Source organism: Salarias fasciatus, chromosome 22 (genome assembly GCF_902148845.1).
Source record: "Salarias fasciatus chromosome 22, fSalaFa1.1, whole genome shotgun sequence".
NCBI lineage: Eukaryota > Metazoa > Chordata > Actinopteri > Blenniiformes > Blenniidae > Salarias > Salarias fasciatus.
Window position 1 is genome coordinate 3,046,979 of NC_043765.1, and position 20,963 is coordinate 3,067,941.

Genomic DNA, 20,963 nt, shown 5'->3' on the forward strand with positions numbered 1-20,963 from the left:
CACACAAACATGCCAGTGAGTGTGTTTGCACACAAGAGGGAGCGTGTGTGTGTGTGTGTGTGCGTGTGTGTGTGTGTCTGTGTGTGTGTGTGTGTGTGTGTGTGTGTGTGTGTGTGTGTGTGTGTGTGTGTGTGTGTGTGTGGGATCAATAAGCCGTTATGAGGCAGTCACTATAGGATCCCTCTGGTCGATCCGGAGCTGTAATCACATTTCAGATCTTCGGTGCAGCTTTTGGGAGAAGTCTGTCTTTTTCCTGCTAGATTACCTTTAGCATGTGCTAACAGGGGTTAAAGGTCATCTCACTGAGAAGTGTGCCTCACTGGTTAATGGCTATTGGCTGGTTTATTCTGCACTTGTTGGTGTTCAGTAAACACAACAGGCAGCTGATAAAGAAAACAGGAGACTTTTGTATTGTTGTGTGCAGTCAAACACTGGAGGTCAATATCACTTCCTCCTCCAAATGTCAGATGAAATTTCCATTTCTAGCCTCTCATTAGTGCCACAGTGGTGATTTTATCGAGATTGAAGGCAATCATTAATAGCAGCCTTTTCTTATTTGCAGATTGAATAGGGCAGGAATAAAAAAACTCCTTTTAATTCTTACTAACTTGAATTATTGTATTTTTTTCTACACTGTTGATCACTCCAGAGCATTGTTCTCCTCTAATTAGCCCACATGAGGTTAATGACAGTTTATGATACATTCAGTAAAATTAGCCTGCTTGTGTTTGAAGGTTACCACTTCTGTTTTAAGCTCGTGCTTATTGGTGAACACTTCACTGCGCTGATCGTTCACCTGCTGATAAATTGCTGGAGGATGAATAGTTGTTTTTTTTTAAGACTTGGAAACCTGAGTAGTTCCCTATAAGTGCCGAGTTGGATAACCTGTCCTCGTGCGGAAACAACAAGAAAACATGAGCTGTGATTTCTCAATGAAACCAGCTGCTGCTTGGAATGAGTCCACTTGGAGAAGTGATTTTCAGCATTTCGCTGGATGTTGCACCAGAAGGTTCCATTAAAATGAGTTTGATGCTGTGACTGGAGTGTTATCCGTCGGAATTTCTGAAAATGTGGAAGTCTTTATCATGTATATTCTGCACCACGACAAAAACCTCCGTATCTGTTGCACCTTGCATGTTTTTACAAACTCATCCTGACAGCTTGGCTTTGACGCTAATGCTAGTTAGCTAGTTTTCATGCCACCATCACGACATCTCGGTTCAGGCCTCAGTGTGTCTGCTACCCTTCAGAATTTAGTTTTATTATTATTATTTTTTTTTAATCTATGCTTTTATTGACATTTTTTTCAAATGTCTGTGTGTCTTGGCAGACCAGATCAGATTGGAGCCTCTTGCGGGCCGCTTTTGGCCCTCGGGCCTTATGTTTGACACCCCTGCAGTAACTGGTGGCAGGTTTGAATGCGATGTCCCTGGATAGCGTTCTGGTTGAAGTCTTATACAGTTTGATTGCTTTTCTAAATGTGCCATTGTAGCGGGGCATCATGGGAGCACGCTTTGTTTTATTAAAATCTCCAAACTGCATTTTTCACTGGAAAACTAACAACTGAGCCGCAATGCAACGAAATGTACCTCGAGACTTTAAGGTTTCTCTGAATCAGCATTTCCAAGGCTTTTGTGGAGATGGTGTTGTGTTTGTGCGTATCTGTTATTTCGTGTGTGTGCGTGCATGTGTGTGTGTGTGCGTGCGTGTGTGTGTGTGCGTGTGTGTGTGTGTGTGTGTGCTGAAGCGATAACATTTTGAAGACAATAAGCCTCATGGTGGAGTTTTGTGATCTGAAGAAACCCAAAGTCAGACATGAGCGCTCTGAGCTTTCAGATCTCGGCTTTTCTCTGCGGAGTTTACAAGGTCAAAACAAATAACAGAGAATTAGACATGACATGCATGCGGAAATGAAAGTGTTTAAAAGAAAGCAAACATTCTAGAATGTTTTTTAAATTCAATACTTGGCGAGTTTCTTTGGTTTAGGCCATCTGAGCGTTGAATTATGTGTAAAAAAACACATCAGATTGAGACATTTTCAGCTTGTCTGCAGCTCTAATGAAGTTTGGTAGCAGAAAAAAGTCGGCGCGCTCTCAGACGGCGGCGATAAAGCTGCGGTATTGATTTCAGCCTGTGGATCAAAGCGAAAGTCCTTCCTCCTCGATGCAACATCTCGGTCCGTCGTTCAGCCGTCGTGCGGAGAGAATCTCTTTGTTGCAGCAGGCAGAGGCATCAATTTCTGCGCTGATGGCAGCCTCCGAGGAGCACAAAGCGACGCGCACACAAATGTTTTTCTGCTTTGTGTTGTGAGATGGTGTGCTTTCACATGTTTTTTTCATCCTAACAAAACAAGTGGTTTGCAAGCCGCACTCGTTTCGTACACACTTTAATGTTATCCGAGTCGAGGAGCCTCTTCTTTTCCGTTTACATTGTGTCTCATGTGAGGCTGCAGCCGCAGGCAGCTCTCTGCCAGCGTCTTCCTCACTCGCATTTTTCTTTGTGCATTTATCTTTGCAGTTAAGATCCCGACGAGGAGGACCTACATCGACCCGGAGACCTGCGAGGACCTGCTCCAGGCCGTGCACGCCTTCGCCAAGGAGCTGGACAACTCCAGCATCAAGATCGAGAGAATCGTGCACACAGGTACATGAAGTCCAGACACGTCTGAAAAAAAGACAGCAAGTATTCCAGATGTGGGCAGCTTATTTCCAAAGATCATCTGTGAGAGTTGAGGACGCGGGTTCGAATCCAGGTGAAAACTGTCAACTTCCTGTGGCAAAACCTGCGAAAAAGAGAAGTTAAAAGAACATAAACTGAAAGGGAGTGTGAAGAGTAAAGCTATATATTTAAAGATCACCATGCACTTGCAACTAACTCTCGTCCAATGATAATGAATGAAAGGCAGATTTTGTTCTATAATATTTCTATTACTAAGCAAACAACTTTTCTCTTTACGGCTAATTGCAATTTTCCCAGGTGGGATCAGGTGGAGCGTCTGTAATCTACCTGTTACAATATTTACGTTCAAAGACCATTTACGAAAAACCCATATCACACTGTCTGAGAGCTTTTCTTAGATTTATAATGCACTCTTCTGCCTGCTGCATTCTCATTGGTTTTAAGCGGGATAAGAGCGTCGCAGTGGATTTAGAAAGCAATGATCAACAATGTGATTTTCCTAAAGATGTCAAAGAAAGCAAAAACATGATTAACCCTGATGTGCTGTCAGCGCTGACGGGATTTAGCATGCGTTCTTCTCATCACCATAACTCCGAGACGCTTTATGATAATTCAGATATTCACAAACTACCAGAAAGCGGAGGATTGGAGTGAGTACATGAGTCATTCTGTTGGCCTGCTGGGGCGCGCTTCACATTTATTTCCTTCACAGTCACACACAGTACTGGTGGGTTTTTCTCTATAAGAGTGCCTAGAAATGACTTGGTGTTGTATTTGGCTCGATGTATGATAAAGTGGAATTGAATTTAACCGAATTAATGTGGATTAACTGTAAGATGTTAAAAGTTTTCTTGAACAGCAAAGCAAAAACAATTCTTAGGAGTGTCAGACAAGCAACTTGTTGGAAAAAAATACCATGATACAGAAGGAAACAGGAGAAAAAAATGGTTTCCACATGCATGTGAGACCTCGTTTTGAACTCTCGCCTCAGTCGACACAGACGAGTGGCAGAAAGCAGTTCAATCAGCCCGGTAACCTACTGATCTCTGCCAAATTCCTGCTCCGGTCTTCTGGCTGGTGTATTCGCCTCGTCTCTGACGCCTCGCTGTTTCACCTTCACCCCTCCCCATCTTTGATCTCGCTTTGATCCCTTTGTATTTCATGTCTTTCCTGCTCCCTCAATAGTGTCTGTCCGTTTGCGTCATCCTCCGTCTTTCTCAATGTGTTCGGATTTCTTCATCTGATTCTGCTCTTTCCCCCCGACGCACCGACACTCCTCTTTTGATCATCCTGCCGTCTGACCTGCTTCTCTCGTTCTGCGCCGGTTAGCTGCGATGCTGACCTCCGACCTCTGCGTCTCTTCCCCCCCCCCGACAGGCGACTTCGGGGAGGTGTGCCGCGGCTGCCTGAAGCTGCCCAGCAAGAGGGAGCTGCCGGTGGCCATCAAGACGCTGAGGGCCGGCTGCTCCGACAAGCAGCGCCGCCTGTTCCTCAGCGAGGCCGGCATCCTGGGCCAGTTCGACCACGCCAACATCATCCGGCTGGAGGGCGTCATCACCACCGGTGAGGAGGGAGGGGGGCGGGGTCGGCGAGGTTAAAAGAGGAAACGTCTGCAGAGTAAAGAGCTCGGAGGACTGAAGGCGTTCGAGCTCCATCAAGAAGTGTTTTTAACTGACAGACGGAAACAGGATGGGGCGAGGGGGGGTCAACATAAGAGACTGTGAAGATGAGGTGGAGGTTAATGGGAATGCTTTTTCTTCCTGTGTGTGTGTGTGTGTGTGTGTGTGTGTGTGTGTGTGTGTGTGTGTGTGTGTGTGTGTGTGTGTGTGGGCACGGTGCCCCGACACACTCTGCGCTCGGTAGGATGGCAGCAGATGTGCAGGGTACAGTAATTGGTGCTCGAGACCCAGCGGGGCCCTGAAATACACTCCAATAACACACACACACACACACACACACACACACACACTCGCAGGAACACACATTCGCAGGCTGCGCACGTGCACACACACTCACACACACTCAGGCAGTCCCACGTGCCCTCCTTCACTATCATCCACACACACCTGCTTACAAAATCCTCACTTCCTGCACGTAAACGCGCACACACACACACACACGCCCACATGCCGTCAGACTACAAATTGCCTGCTTTACATCGCTCGCCCCCCCGCCAGGTTCTCACTCCCCCCCCCGACACGCCCAGCTCACCTGCAGCTCGCCCGCTCCCCGCTCGTTTCCCCGCCGCTGCATCGTAACTCAGAGCCAAACTGAAGAGAAAAGCGCTTGCTTCTGTGCTTTCTGCCTTTTCACACTTGTTTTCTTTTATTACCATTTGCTCCAGCGCCTTGCCTGCGTGTCAGCAGATTCAGGGCTGTAGAGAAATACAGTAACGTGATTTGTTACCTCCTTGCGAGAAGTCGAGACAAACAGGAGTTTGCTTTTTCCTTGTTCCGTCTGCCTCACTGCTGTCGTCCTCATTAATATGAAAGAGTCTCCACACCGCGGACGGCGCTCGTCCTCTAACGTCTACCTGCTGCCGACGTGGCTGACAGATCCATTAAATGTCCGAGTATCGGGCCGATTCCTCATACTGGGATCGGCATCGGTGCATCCCTGTTGAGGGCAAATTAAAAGATAATAATAATAATAATCACGTTTGCTCCCTGAACCGTCTTCTGTTTTGTAACATGAATCCAGAAACGAGGCTGAAAACCAAAAGGCCGTTTCCAAACAAACACTCACATAATGCACGGGGTTGCGTGCTCCTGTTCAGCCGCCCGTCGACTGAAATGTCTAATCAGCGCCTCGCAGCCGCTCAGGTTCACAGCGAGCGTCGGAACGGGGATGAAAGGTGGCTGGAGAGGTTCCGGACGCGTGGTGCCGGTCGGTGCCAGACGGGCCGGTCTGAAGGGTTCAGATACTGCCGATCTGTTGGGATTCTCGCACACACTCCTTCTCTAAAGATAACTGGAAAAAAAAAAAAAAAAACAGATGTATTCTGGGTAAAATTGCCCAGTCAGGTCAGAGGAGAATCGGCCTGGTTTTTTGCAGTCTGTGGGGATTCCCCGGGGTGAAACATGGCGTCAGGAAGTGATGGAGTGGGAGATTCACATCGTGCATGAGCAGCCAGCTCATTTGCATCAATTACACGATGCTCAAGTGTCAAAATCTCTGGGAAATGACTCCAGAACTTTGTTAAATCCACGCCACGACCATGCAGGCTCATGGCATTCCAGTTGGTACAGCAAGGTGTACCTGACACGCAGGTAGCAGGTAGTTCGGTTAAACCAGAGATTCGTTCTCACTCATTTCGGTGACATAACGTCTGGCACATTTCAGCAGCGTCTCTGTGACTCGCAGTTCCCACAGTGTTGCTGCTAACCTTTCCAAATAGCTTCCTGAACGCCCGGCGATGCTGGCAAACCGTGATTGGTCGGGGTAGCAGTGCCAAGCCATCATTTCTGCCGGAGAGTCGGTGCTAATCAGCCCATTTAATGATCACATCAGAGAAATTGTACATTTCAAAATGTTTACAAATCCATCATGGTTGATTCTGCTGTTTCAGCCTCCCATGATCCTCTCTGTCTGCGGCTGCTGCAGCCTTATTTTCTCGCTCTGTGCGCTCCGCAGCGCCGCTGGATCCCTGCCATCTGCGCCTTGGCACAGTGTGTATCTGCGCGAGCATCCATGCGTCTGCTGTGCACGCGTGCGCTGTGGACGAGCGTGCACGCTCGGGCCGGGCCGGCGAGTGTGTGCATGTGGTGCGCGCGTGTGTGTGTGTGTGTGTGTGTTTCAGGGTCGTTAAACTTGCTGAGACAGCCAGGGCAGCACACAGGTTCTCTCAGCTTCACTACAGTTCACTGGGTGAAGAATGGCTTTGCACAATGCCTGCCTCGCTGCCAAGTGGACTGCACTCTCTTCATCCCCTCCCTCCGCTCTCGTCTCTATTACCGCTCTGATTTCTTCTTTTTGTGTGCGTGTAAAGAAAAAAAAGTTTGCACGAATTTCACTTATATCACTTCATATGTTCTTTTATTGTCCTTATCTCTTTCTGCAGGCAACACCATGATGATAATCGAGGAGAGCATGTCGAACGGAGCCCTGGATTCCTTCCTCAGGGTCAGTTTTCTGTGTGTGTGTGTGTATGTGTGTGTGTGTGTGTGTGTTTTCAAGCATTCCTACATGTAATTGCAGATGCGCCGGCTCATTATGCAACAAATTTAAGGCTCACAATTATCTTCCCTTTTTGAGGCGCCTCGCAAACAAGCCTCCTTTAGTCAGATAATCCTAAAACTCCCTGTTATTGTAATGCCGTCCTAGGGCGGCGGTACTTATTACAGTAATAAGCAAAAACGAATCATAATTAACAGCACAAATGAAGTGTTTCTGCTCAAAGGTGCCGTAAGCTGCTGTAAAGTGTTACTGCGCCCCCTCTGCTCCGCGAACCGCCACACTGTGGTTTATAATGATGTGAATTAATGGGCCTGTTTGTTTTTTATCCTCCAAATAAAAGGATTCGGCTCAGGAAGCGCGGTATTGTGTTGCGGCAGCAGCAGCTGTGTCGGCCCCACCACCCAACTTTGTTTTTTTTTTGTTTTTTTTTCCTTTCTGTCACCCCAGAAACATGAAGGCCAGCTGAGTGTAATGCAGCTGATGGATATGCTGACCGGAGTGGCGTCGGGGATGAAGTACCTCACCGAAATGGGTTTCGTCCACAAACGGTTGGCCGCACACAAGGTGAGGGAGCAGGTGGGAGGAGACGATGCAGCCTGATGTATGTCTCGGGGCTTCTGCAGGTCGCCGGCGGAATACGATTTGCTCCTGTCGGCAGACGCCTTCGACAGCCGCTCACCTGTCGGTTTTTATGCACGGGATCCGCCGAGCCGAAAATCATGTCACTGTCAGGATTGTTTTCCTCTCTGGTTTCTAACAGAACCAGGCTGCAAATGCAAGCGGTCACGTTGTGGTAAACGAAGAGCATTTCGTTCCTCGTAAACAGTCAATTGTCCCTGGTGCGATAAGAGCTTCGCCCACCGGGGTGTTGCTCTCCCATGCCGAGGCTGTTTCCCCTGCAAATGTAAGCCAGGCTAATCAGTTTGTTTTCCTAATCTCAGGTGCTTGTTAACTCCAACCTGGGCTGCAAAGTATCGGGCTTCAGACCTCTTCAGGAGGACAAGATAGAGGCCATTTACACCACACTGGTAAGAGACCAGCTTCTGCTACAAGGACGTCACTTCATGTGGTCAAATGTACAGAAATCAGACAGTTTTTGCCTCTCGTTTGAGGCAGGAGTGAGCGTGAAGAAAACGCGCTCCGAGCGTTTTTAAAGCCTCTCCTCACCCTCTCACTCTTTGCTTCACCTCCTCTCTGCTGTGGCGCAGCACGGCGGGAAGAGCGTGGTGCTGTGGACCGCCCCCGAGGCCATCCAGTACCACCGCTTCTCCTCCGCCTCGGACGTGTGGAGCTTCGGCATCGTCATGTGGGAGGTCATGTCCTACGGGGAGCGGCCCTACTGGGACATGGGCAACCAGGATGTAAGTGAAGACAGATTTTTATATTCCGCCGCTTTATATAATAATATCTGCCTTTCCCATCCTCCCTCCTCAATCCTTTTTTATTTATTTTTTTTATCAATGAACTCTCTATTCATGCCCAGCATGGATCTTATTAAAAGAAAGCCAAGAAGCCGCAGTACCTCTGAGAGCTTCTGCGGGGAATAAGTCCCTCGCTTTAAGTCTGCATCAGCTCCATGACCAATCCTGTTTTCTCTTAAGGACGCGTTGACCCCCTTCTGGTGGCCCCCGCCCGTCCCGGGCTGCCATTCCGCTCTTAAAAGTGCTGGAAATCCTTGCGGGGGAACGTCCGCTTCCTTTCAGGAAATGTAAAGCGCTCGGCGTTTGAGGGGAGAGATTGTCCAGTTGATAGGACCCCGCCAGCGCCGCTTGTCACCGGCAACCTGTTATTTCCAAGTCAATGTGGGTGGGCTCCCAGCTCTTTGTCCTTCAAACAAAGGTTGTTTTTATTCCGCTTTTTGAAGGAAGTCGTGCCTCTAAAGTGCCGCTGAAAGCCTGATGCCGAAGAGACTATAGGAGCTTGTTTTTTTTTTGTCTTTATCGAAGCCGACTACATACCAGGCGGTTTGCTGGTTTCTTCCCTCTGAAATCTTCACCTGCAGCAGATTATTAGCATGAGCCGCTAGTAGACGTCCACAGTTGAAATGCATGAGTCGTCCAGCAGGCGCGGAAAAATTTAGGACGTCGTTTTGACACGACAACGATGCTCGAAGCTCGATGGAGTTGAAATGAATAGATGGACAATAACGGCGATACTTTATATGTCCGATCGATCGTTCTCTGCTCACGTGTGTGTGGCTCCCACTAGTGGCCCAACATGGAAACGACGTTGTTTTTAGAAATTCTGCTGTTTCTGTGGAAACGGCTGTTCTCAAATTGTTACCATGTAAACGTGAAACGCGTACAGGAAACATTTCCTTCTTCTCCTTTTGGTTTTTTTTTTCCTTTTTCCCGATGATTTGCCGCTCTCTCAGCTTCAGATGTAAACGAACATGATGCATTCTATTCGTAAAAACTGCAAATCTGCAATAATCACTTCCTGATTCTGTGTAAAGCTGCACAAGAGCATCTGTTCACTCATAATTCAAACAGTTCAAGCAGTGGAAATAAATGTCTGTTACCGAAGTGAAACAATTAAAACTATTAGAATAGAAAATTACTGTTATAAAATATCCAGAAGTCGCACCTATATACAGACAACACACACACACTAACACACACACACACACACACACACCTCCCTCACTGTCCACAGTGCAAGTTTCAAACTCCTGCAATAACTCCGCTTCCTGCTCTCTCTACAGTCCTTCATCATATTATATTCTCGCTTGATTAAATTTTATTTTTCAGATTTTCATACATATTTATATCTATTCTGACGGGCTGGATGCTGCTGCTGCTTCCAGGGACTGCTGCTAAATTAAATTGCGTTGTTTCCTTCGCAGTGACAATAATACTTGTGAAAACAGCTGGAGGTTGCAGCTTCTCTCTGATATAAAGGAGAGACGCAACAAAAAAAAAAACAGCATGTTCAAGCATCATGTTTGTATGTTCCCTTAAATCTGCCTGCAGCTGCTGGGAAAACGTCTAAATGTATGTTTTTGTCCTTATTAGACATCATCAAGGTATAATAAGAAAAGAGATCTGCATTGCTAATCAGGATACATAAAAATATTCACCATTTTTTTATTCTTTTATTAATTTGTTCTAGACAAAATATACATAAAATACAGACACATACACAAAAAAATCTTAATTTATCAATGAACGGTGTTCCTCTGATGTACAGTCCTATTTAAGTTCCCCCACGAAAAGTGAAAACGGCAGACTAATCTCATACTTCAGGTCTGAAACCTTCAAAGTTTATGTTTATAGCTGAGAGAAGATGAGAAATGAGAAGGACTCCTCGTGTGAGCACTTGAGGAGGAGTCGGTCTGTTTGAGTGCTTCTTCCAAGAGGCTCCTTGAACGGGAGAAAGTTTCCTCTCAGCCGGCTTCTTGCTCTCCGACTCCGCGGCGCAGAGGCCGGAGGCGGAGCGGCGGGGATATTAATCCACTTTAAATTGATACATTATATCATAACGGAACTGTTGGGCGGCCTGTCCACCTGTGATCCGCCGTGCCCTTTACCTCCCGCGCTGATTAAATGGAAAATGTCAAAAAGCCAAAAAGCACTTTGTGAATGCTCCTTAGCGAGATGGAGGCTGGAGGGGCCCGGAGCGCCGCCGGAGGAAACGATGCTGCTGATGGATGTCACTCTCGAAGCCGTGACGCCGTGACGGTGTCGGCTCCTTCCGGGGGATTTGTGTTTCCTGGAGTCCCGGGATGAGCCGAGAGGGGAGGCGGTGGAGTTAACGCGGGGGGAAACATTAGCCTGACAGAGCGGTAAACCTGTGTTTTCAGTGACTCCGAGCTGCGTTGTCATGGAAACGAGACCCCAAGACACTCCAGACCCTCCCCTCTAACTTTTTATGGAGAGTGGCTTCACGTTATCGAGGCATTTCAGACGATTACGGCGAGTTTCCTTCATCTCTTAATTCCTGTTTCTGCTCTCATTCTCTGGCCTGAGACACATTTTCTTAGGAAATTAAAAAGTTCTAATGCGGTTTTCTGCTGATAGGAGCCCGGCTATTGTGATAGCCCATCAAATATCCTGTGAAGTAACGTGGGGAGATATTGAATATCCTGCTGAACGACCCCTCGGCCTCCTGCTGCAGCAGCTGGGACGGATTTCTCAGGGATCCTCTTTTCTCCTGATGTCCGCAGATTCACTTGTTTTTGTTGACACATGGATGCAGACTTTGTTTTACGCACAGGAAAGACCTCCATGTGGAGTTTAGATTTATTTAGGAGGTGGTGAAAGCTAATCGAGTCACCTCAGAGAGATGGAAAGACATGTTAAATATTCCACTTGGGAAAAGAGTTATTCCAGCCTGGAATATGGAATAAATGAGGGGGGAAAGTTCATTGTTTTGTCAGTGAAATTAAAATCACTGCTTTCAAGTGTGTTTCTTTTGATTGAAATTGTTTTTCATCCCCAGGTATTTTCAGCACCGGCTGGTCGTGTACAGCTCAGATAGCCACGCGTTTTCTTTTGGCCTGTTTAATGTTTTTTTAACACTCCTTTTTCCAAGAGTGTGCTCGATCTATAGATACATGCAGCCGAATATAAATAGCTGTGGAACTAAGAGGACTTAAATATGAAGAACGTCTTGAATGCATTCTTCTCGGATGTCTCTGTACATCCAGGCTGCAGCGTTTTTTGAAATGCAGATAAGAGATCATCCCAGTGCGCAGAAGCGTCAGTGGGGATTATACCGGACCCGGAACGGACGCTGACTCCAGCTCCCGTCTCTCCGTTAAAGAGCTCATTGTTCTCAGAGGAGAGGAGACAGAAGGCGAACAGAAACTCTCCATTTAGAGAAATGGATTCTGGGAGAGAAACAGGGAAGTTATCAGGATCTGTAAAACTGCAATCTGCTTTCTGAGCAGCTACATTAGCTTGATTATTCAGGGAAAGGTTTTTGGGTTGCAGCAGAGTTGTTTCTTTCGTTTGCTTCCATGCACGCAAAGTAATTACAAGTTCACTTGAAAGGTTGGTTTTCTCACTGTTCTCCGCCCATGCCTTCGGTCCCTGACTCGGCCGTCCTGTTGGATGTGTGCAGGTGATAAAGGCCATCGAGGACGGCTTCAGGCTGCCGGCGCCGGTCAACTGCCTCCCACATCTCCACCAGCTGATGCTGGACTGCTGGCAGAAGGAGCGGACGGAGCGGCCCAGCTTCAGCCAGATCCACTCGGCCCTCAGCAAGAGCATCCGCTCGCCCGACGCCATCGGCTCCTCCACGCTGGCGCGCAGGTAGCGGCCGTCAAACGCCTCTTCCGCGCACGTCGTTTTATTACAGAGCGTTCAATCTGTGACCCGTGACCTCCTTTTCCCCGGCTCCAGGACCCTCAGTTCATCCATCACGCTAGCAGAGAGGCCTCTGCCCTCCTTCCCATCCTTCAGCTCGGTGGGCGAGTGGCTGGACGCCGTGGACATGGGCCGCTACAAGGACAACTTCACTGCTGCGGGATACTGCTACTTGGAGTCCGTGGCCCGAATGACTGTGCAGTGAGTGGCCTAACGCGACCTTTTCTTCTGCTTTTCAAGGATGAGTCACTTCAGTAATGTGAGCGCAGATGGAGATAACCTGCAGAACATCTCACCCGCCGTTGTTTCTACTAGTTTTTAATCATTTAACTTGAAGGCTACTCAGAAGTAGCTGGACTTCTTTCTACACTATTAGAATATAATTCAGTATTTAATGTGCAATGTGGAAGAAAAGAGATGCCTCTGATACTGAAAATACTGCATCTCAAGATCTCTGAAAAGCTCATAATGCTCACAATTAAACCTTGTGACTGTATAAAAGCAGACAAAATAATCTGCTTTTCTAATGATATTCTGAGTCTGTGTGGAATCTCCACCTGCAAACATTAAAGACATTAAAATAAAGTAAGAAAGAGGAGCCACAGTTAAAAATAGCGTTACTATTAACAGATTGAACTCACTGAGTTTTGCTCAGAAGTATTTTAGCTAATATGAAACCATCATATATTCAAAGCCGCAGGAAGAATCTTGTTGGTCAGAAGAAGAAATCCTGATGAAATGAAACGAAGTGGAGAAGAGAAAGTCAATAAAGAATGAATGAATGAATGAATGAATGAATGGAAAAGGCTGAATTGAAGCCGTGTTGTTAGACATGCTTTATGGCTCCAGGTTGAATTAGATTTGGCTGAAAATCCCAGAAAGTCCTGTTTTGGTCTCGAGGGCTGCAGAGCTCGGGGTTCTCGTCTCACCGTCTCGTGTCTGTCCACAGAGACGTCCTGAGTCTGGGAATCACCTCGCTGGAGCACCAGAAGCTGATCCTGGCGGCCATCCAGACTCTCAGAGCGCAGGTCATCCAGATGCATGGCCGCGGCGTGCAGGTCTGAGCTCCTCACACGGCGTCTGGCGCCGCCGCCGCCGGACCCCCGCGAGCGCAGAAACGGGGAGAAAGAGAGCGAGATCTCTTCCAGACTGGAAAGAAAGCCGATCTTCCTGGCTGCACTCCTCGGCTCGGTCCTCCTTCACACTCTTCCTCGATCCCTTCCTTCCTTCGGACGCCAGCGGAGTGACTGGTGGCGTGGGCCGTGCGCGGCGCGGCGGAGGACTGACGCCGTCTGACTCTTTCCCCTTTCTTTCGGATGACCTCTGTCTGCGCTTTGACCTTCGGCGTGCTGCCAGCTCGGGCGTGGCGACCGCCGCAGAAACATTTCAGGTGGAATCTCCCTTTACGGCGCGACAGGAAGTGACTTCCTCATATCGTTGTAGGTCATATCAGACGAGGAGGGACCGTCTGGCGCTCCGGCCTGCAGTGAACTGACGGCGCTCCTTCCGGGGCGTCCGCCTGCTCTCCCTCTCTCCTGAGGAACTGACGGCGAAGCGCTGCAGGAGGAAGTTGTAAAGGGTGTCTCTGATTGTTCATGAATTTGTCGTCTGTCGTCTTCTGTTCATTTTTCTTTCTTTCTTTTTCCTCCTCTCCTTCATGCTTACCGCTGAATTCAGATTTTGTTTTTCCCTCTGGGTGTCTTCTCGGTAGCACGATTCTCTCTCTCTCTCTCTCTCTCTCTCTCTCTCTCTCTCTCTCTCTCTCTCTCTCTCTCTCTCTGTATAGCGCTCAGGCCGACTCTGGAAGGTGGTCTGCTTTTAGATATTTATCCGTATTTATTTACAGACAGGGACGCTTTATTTAAAGTATTTAAAGGAAATGTTAGGTAGATTTTTCCCTTCTTCTTCTTCTTTTTTTTTTTTTTTTTCCAGTCGAATGAGTTGTTTTGTGCAAAGAGAGGCCGGCTGGAGGATTCGTACCGTCAGCACACAGTATCTGTGTACTTAACTTTGCTCCAGTTAAGTTGATTTGCTGCACATGAGCGCGTGTTGCAGTGTGGATACAGTATTACAGAATGTCAGATGTTGGGTTTTTTTTGGTTTATTTAATTTCACTTTAAGTTGCTGTTAACGTCACGCTGTGGTTGCACTTTTCCCAGATTTCTCTCCGTGCGGCGATCCGCTCCTCCGATTCCACCGGCGATGCAGAAAAGCTTGAAGAAACAAGTTTTTCCAGGGTTTTTTTTTTTTAATTATTATTTGATCATTTTTATTGAAAAGCTACTGCTTTGCTGTGAAACGTGTTGGTTTTTATTTTCCTCATCATCTCTCCATGAGCATATTTTTAAATAGAATGAAGTCCTTACAGGTGTTTCCACTGCACATGTAAACATATCTAAAAACACTCCGACGGTCCGTTTTCCACACACACTGGACCCGGACACCGCAACATGAATGAAACTCAAGCCGTGTTTCCTCTCCTCCCCCGCCCCACACTCCTTTATCCGTCTCCATTACAGTATATGTTTAATATTGTAAATATGTATTTGAAAATGCTAAATCTATTTTTATAATTTGTTTGAAGAACAATGTGTTGAATATAATATCTGCTCACTGTGTAAGGGTTTGATTTGTTTGAATTTAGGGGCCATTAGCTCAGAAAAATCTGGTGTTTGGAATATAAAACATGGAAAAAAAAAAGTTTCTTTTTTTGGGTAGTTTTTGATGATTTTTACCAGTTAGAAGAAAATCTGATGGCTGTTGCAATATTGAAACGTGTTATTAAAAAATCTCCAATACAGTGTGTGTCTGCTGTCTGTCTTTTGTCTCATTTTGGCATGCGGTGGGGGGGGGGGGGGCGTGATAAAAGGCTGCAGACTTTGAGATTCGGGACCCAGGAGGCAACCCTCCAGGACTTCTCCCCGGTCCTTTACTTTCTCAATTCCTTCCAAACAGAGGTTGCACCGTCCCTCCCAGCTGAGCAATCATCTCTCCAGGAGGGCTTCCAGCTTCCCTCACTTGTTTTCTTTCTGCTGCGAGCTTCTTCCAGTCCACATTCCACCGGGATCAACCTCCCGGCTAAGCAAAAAAAAAAAAAAAAAACACCTTACATTACTGAGACCAAATTGGATTTATAGAATCAACCCTGATGTTCTGCAGTAACATGTACCAAGACCTGGAATTTAGAATTCGATTTTAAATGGTTTGCAACAAAGACACAGGTCCATCCTTCGCTATGCTGTGACTTAAACCACGGTTTCATCGACGTACGATGATTTTCAAATATTTCCAGATGTATTATCTCCGCTCTTCTGAAGTGTGTTTCCCTGTGTGAAGTGAAATGTGCTGCTCACATGAAGGTGAATTTCTACATCTTTTCATAGCGGTAAATAAGTGTGAAGAGTCCCTCGACTTTCATGCCTGGATAACGATTGTGTTTCCTCAAAGTAGTTTTCTCTTAAATCCAGCAAGGACGGGTTTGTGAGTCGGCAGGAGCTGCAGGTGGAACACAGGAAGAGATGATGGATTACGAATCGGGGATTTTCTTCATGAATAAAAACTGTTCATAATGCTCGCTGGGTTATCTTTTGGATTTCCTTCTGATACTGATAATTATTTAGGAATAATTTTCAAGATCAGTGTTTTCCAGTGTTTCCTGTCCGATTGAAGTCTTGCATGGCGCGAACCAAGACCCACGCTGTCCTCTCGGACGCTTCCTCTCTCTGCCTTTAATCTCCCACAATGCCGTGGGAGTGGACAGTAGAGGGAGGCAATCGGCCCCCGATGAGACTCCGGTGTCCCTCCTCACGTCCCTTCACAGATAGAAACATGAAAACGTCTATAGAAAAACGGTTATTCTCGTAAATTACTGAAATCTCAACATAAAGACAGTTTTAATAAAACCTTCTGGTGTAACTCACAGTGAAGTGTCCCAAAAACAGTTTTATCCTGCATGTTTTTCCAAACTGCCCCTGACAGCCTGGCTACCAGGTAACTTGCGTTCAGAGCAGCGTCAGAGATACAGTACTTCATTTCAAGTCGTGTTGTGTTCACTGTTCTTCCAAAATATGTTAAAAACTCAATGTTTTCTTTGAATTTTTGACCATTAGCTTCTGGTTTGGCCGGATTGGAGCCTCTTGCAGGCCGGTTTTGGCCCACAGGCCTTACATTTGACACCTCTGCATTATGCTACTATAATAGGCCAATTAGTGAGTGTTTGATATTGCTCTTTTTTTTTCCCCACACAACCTACTACATTTCAGACCTAATCAGGTTTTAGTATCTTGCCGGAGAGGACGGAGTTTTCAGCCGCTCCGAGCAGCTAAAAACTGCAAAGGTGAATGAAGTGTAAATGATAAACTCTGCCAATTATCCATCTATCCTTCAACTCTGCTTCTGGAGCGCAGGAACGAAATGAAAGCTTTCAGAGCTCGCTGATTCCTTCAACCTCCAGGCCATCGAGGCCTCTTGTACTTATCCGTTAGGAGGTTAATGCCCTGTATCCACTTACAATAAAACTCAACTTTTGGTTTCCTCGGCGAGCCTCTCCTGCGGTTCAGAGGTTCCCTCGCCCTTTTTCTCCCCGTGCCAACACGTGAACTTATTAAGCCTCTCTCCCTGGGACGGAGGTCGTGTTACTTGCCGCTTCATCCCGTAACGCCCACCTTCAGCCCGGCGCCCGGCGTACGGGAAATGATTGTAAATTCAAATTAACTTTGTGTGGGATTGCTGGAGGCAGCTGTGTGGGTGTGCAGCAGCGAGTGTGCCGGTACCAGGGGTCAGTGTGTGTGTGTGTGTGTGTGTGTGTGTGTGTGTGCATATGTTCATATTACCTGCCAGTGTGAGACGGTGCTGTAACAGTCCGTGGGCATGCATTTGAAAATGAGGTCTCTTTTTTTTATTTATCTCATAAAGCTGCAGAACCAATCCATACCTTTTATATTACAGTCTTATTGGAGCGGAGGACCGAAGTTTGAGACTTAATGAGTTTCATCTTTGAGCCGCGGCCGAGTAAAGCTCTGTAAACCTCCCACACACCCAAACACCACCTCCGTCACAGGCCTCCTCTTAGCCGACCGGCGCTCGCTGGCATTTGAACTCCTGCTACAGCAGCGCAGGATTCACACAACTCATTACTGGAGGGTTACTGTAGATTTCCAGCTTGTATTTAAAAGGAATTTCCAATAAAACTGCAGAAGCACACTGAACATTGCAGCCGCTGCTGGGAATACAGCGACTCCACTTTAATGTGGCGTGCTACGTTTCTCTTTATTTGCAGGAAAATACAGATTCCTGGTTTAACTGGTTGTTGATCGTCATACGTCCATATTTCCGTTTGTTGGAACATAAAAAAGGCCCGTATTCATTTCCTGTGTTATGTTCAGCTGACATGTCTTTAAAATACATTCAATTTCCAAGTTTGCTGTAAACAGACAGGCTGAATCACCTTAATTTCCAATGTTTCACATGTTCTCATGTTACCTTCAACAGCTTTTAATGACAAATGTGGAAAAATAATTGAACATAAAATCTGATTGCGTCAAAAAGTTACGACTATTTTCAGTCAGCTGGATGTTAAAGGGGCCTTTCATGAAAAATGTAATTTTATGACCTTTTAACATTGACAGTGTGTGTTTAACTCATAAAAACTTAAGTTAGCGTTTTCTCTTCAATCATGCATATTTGAGTCATCTATATGAATATTCAGGGCCAAATACGCATGCGCAGCACCGTAGCGTACTGCAGGAGAACCTCTTACCTCCATAGACCTTGACGTGCTGCTGCTTCACCGACAACTTCCACCAGGTGGCGACATTTCCAATATAGACCGGTAGGTATGTTTATCATAGTCAGCATAGCCGTAAACCAGACCCGCCCACTCCTCATCCACATTTGGGATTTGGACTTGGGTTTAGTCTGGATAAGAGCCCATAGAAACTTCTTGCAGGGGGCGTCGGTTACTCCTTTGACTGACAGCGTACTTCAGCCAATCAGCGCTTCAAAACAAATAAGTCATCAAAATGCGTTAGCTTCTCTAAGCGTTAGCATTAGCTCATTAGCTCTAGCTTCCTGACACGCAAAGACACGCGACAACGTCTTTTCCTGTGAGAAACTCTCCAGGCGCAGACTCTTGCTCTTGCTTGATTGTTGTAATTCTTGGTATTTTGGCTCTAACTTTACTGATTGCAGCTTTCAGACGATGGTTAAAGTTAAAGTCCGTCATCTCCGCTACGCGTAGGTTTAGCCACCGGAACTCGCCAAAAAAAATTGAAAACAAAAAGTGGCAACGCAGACAGAATTACTAATATTTGACAATATAAAAGTGCTCAGTAGTGCTGGGGGAGCTAAGATAGCTTATTACCGACTGTAGATGACTTTGGCAGGCTTGGAAAAGCAAATAATGGCTCCTTTAAGATATTTCATTTCAGTGCAAAAAAATGAGTAAAGTTAAATTCCTCAGCAAATCTTTAAGGATGAGAACCCCCCCCCCAACCCCACCCAAAAAAAAAAAATCAATAAAAGTAAAGTATCTCTGTTTAAATGTGCCTCTGGCTCTGATCTACATAATGTAAATTGAGAAATCCTAATAGCCCTGAGACTTAACTTCTGCCTTCTCTGGGTCATGAGCCAACTCTGCAGCTGCACTGGTGCTAAATGAAGCGAATAGCGGGCATAATCAACTGCTATCTGCCTTCTTTTCCCCTCGCAGTGCAATATAATAAATGCTATTAGCTTGAGCTGATGTCTTAGTATGCAAACAACATATCGCACAGTCACTTTCCTCTTTTTCTTTTCATGAAAGGTGCTGTTTTAACAGGCTTCTCACGGTTCGAGAGTAAATCTTCAATCAGATTTGGCTGTTTATTCACTGTAAATGAAGCTGGGACGGGGATCCGTCCAAGACACTGATGCAAATCGTGTTTCCAAATGCAGAATATAGATTGTGCTACCTGAAAGCCATCACAACAACACTCGGGGCATGCATAAAGACTTTCGATAATGCACTCATGGAGAGAAACGCATCTTCTTGGACGGTACACAGCTAAGTATCGGATTTTCTTGACAGGATAAACTTTACTGAGGATGAATTGGAAAATAAGAAGAACTATGATGTGATGGGTTAAACAGAAATCAGATAAAGGAAAACTACATTTTGTTAAAAAATTATGTGTTTTCACATGAAACGTGGCATCGGCGGGTTCTCATAGACCTGACACAATAAGTCTCACCACTCAGTTTACATGAAAACACAATAACTGTGCGACAAGCTATGGCAAATGGAAGTCAAAGAACAGAAACCACAGGAAGAAATGGCGGCGAGGAGATTGAAGGAGACACACGGGAAAGCAGACATCACCTGTGTAAAGACATTAGCGATTCCCAGCTGTGTGTTGAGAGCCCTCTCCCCTGCCCGTCCTCGCCCTCCCTCCCTCCCTCCCTCCCTCCCTCCGCTCTGTGTGAAGATTAAAGCGGGCGGCATAAAGGGGAGAGCCGTCCACCTCTAAGCTAGTGTGAAGGAGAAACTTCCCCCAGCACAAAAGTTGCGCTCTCCGCTCTTTGCCGAAGCGTGCCGCAGCTCAAATCGGCTTTGAGAAATTAATCCCTGCATTATGGAAGGAGTAAAGTAAACAAACGCAGGGCAGGACGGGGACCTGCAGGAGTGTGAGACGGGAGACGAGGGGAGGGGGGGAGGGGTGGAGGTAAAAGCTTGTGTTTTCTCCAGAGAGCATAAAGAAGACATGAAGGTTGGCGTTCAGTCGGAAGGGAGCCTGAGCTTCGATAGGTGACGGACGGGTGAACGGGAGAAACGGAGCAGCAGAAGCCCGTTCGGTCCTCCGGGACGCTCCTGATAGAAGAGAACCGCGGCTTTCTTCCCCCATCTTAAACCGCTCTGGCTGTCTCTCACATGTCCAGCTTAGAACCGCCTTTGTCTTTCCCGGCGCCGTTCAACCACTTGGCCCCAGTGGTAAAGAGTCATTGTCTGCAAATCCTCCTCCTGCAGCCTCCTCGCTCCCCCCCAACACCCCCCCACTTCCCACCCCTCCCCACTGAGAGGTACTTAGATAAGTAGTGAGTCTGACGAAATCACAACTTCCCACTGAGCTGAGATTAAACTCTGAGTGACCGAACCGGCAACTTTGCTCAGCCGTCCGCGGCCGCTTGCCGGAGAGCCGCCGTCTCTCTTTTGACAGTTTAAACAGCCGTCTGTCTGCCCGCCCCCCCCCCGGACTCCCCATAAGTGCACTTTCAGTCTCCCTGCACTCGCTGCCTTGCCAGCTATCTGCTGTCCATCATGTCTGGACTCCTGATCACATCCTTGAGAGATCTGCTGTCCGGGTTCGATCCCCAGAGCCCTCCCCGCTTTGTGTTCTGCTCTTACAGAGATGTTTATCCCACTTGTCTTTATCCGTGGGTGATTTGATCCCTTCCCCCAATGACCAGTCGGACAGATCAGTCGATAAACAATATAAAGGATTTACCAGACTTTGCCCTGCTGTTTTCTGTATGTGTTTCCCCCCCCCCACAATCCTTTGCAATGGAGGAACCAAACAGATCAACGCCAAACGGAGTGCAGGAGTTGTTGGCCAATGGTTGAGCATCTCTCTGCAGTGCCATACTGCCACTTAATGGCAGATGTGAGAACTGCAGCTTCAGGAGTGGAAATCATCCCCATTCAGCGCTCACTCCCGGTCCACTTCCTTCACTTCTGGCTCTTTCAGCTGATTGTCAAAAATTCAATGAAATTCAGTCCATTTTTCTGGCTTTTTCTTGCCCTGTAAATACGAAGAAAAAAACTGA

At 46.8% G+C, this 20,963-nt stretch overlaps 1 protein-coding gene across 1 annotated transcript in view; it reads left to right on the plus strand.

The window, feature by feature from the left end:
• The window catches only part of epha10 (EPH receptor A10), a 149,788-nt gene extending 135,705 nt beyond the window's left edge, over positions 1 to 14,083 (plus strand). Inside the window, 9 exon segments of the mRNA XM_030082222.1 lie at positions 2,518 to 2,643; positions 4,057 to 4,242; positions 6,740 to 6,801; positions 7,303 to 7,419; positions 7,797 to 7,883; positions 8,064 to 8,216; positions 11,920 to 12,110; positions 12,201 to 12,365; positions 13,114 to 14,083. Of these exon segments, the coding sequence (XP_029938082.1) occupies positions 2,518 to 2,643; positions 4,057 to 4,242; positions 6,740 to 6,801; positions 7,303 to 7,419; positions 7,797 to 7,883; positions 8,064 to 8,216; positions 11,920 to 12,110; positions 12,201 to 12,365; positions 13,114 to 13,228 (1,202 nt within the window). The 3' untranslated portion in view covers positions 13,229 to 14,083.
• The last annotated feature ends 6,880 nt before the right edge of the window (positions 14,084 to 20,963 follow it).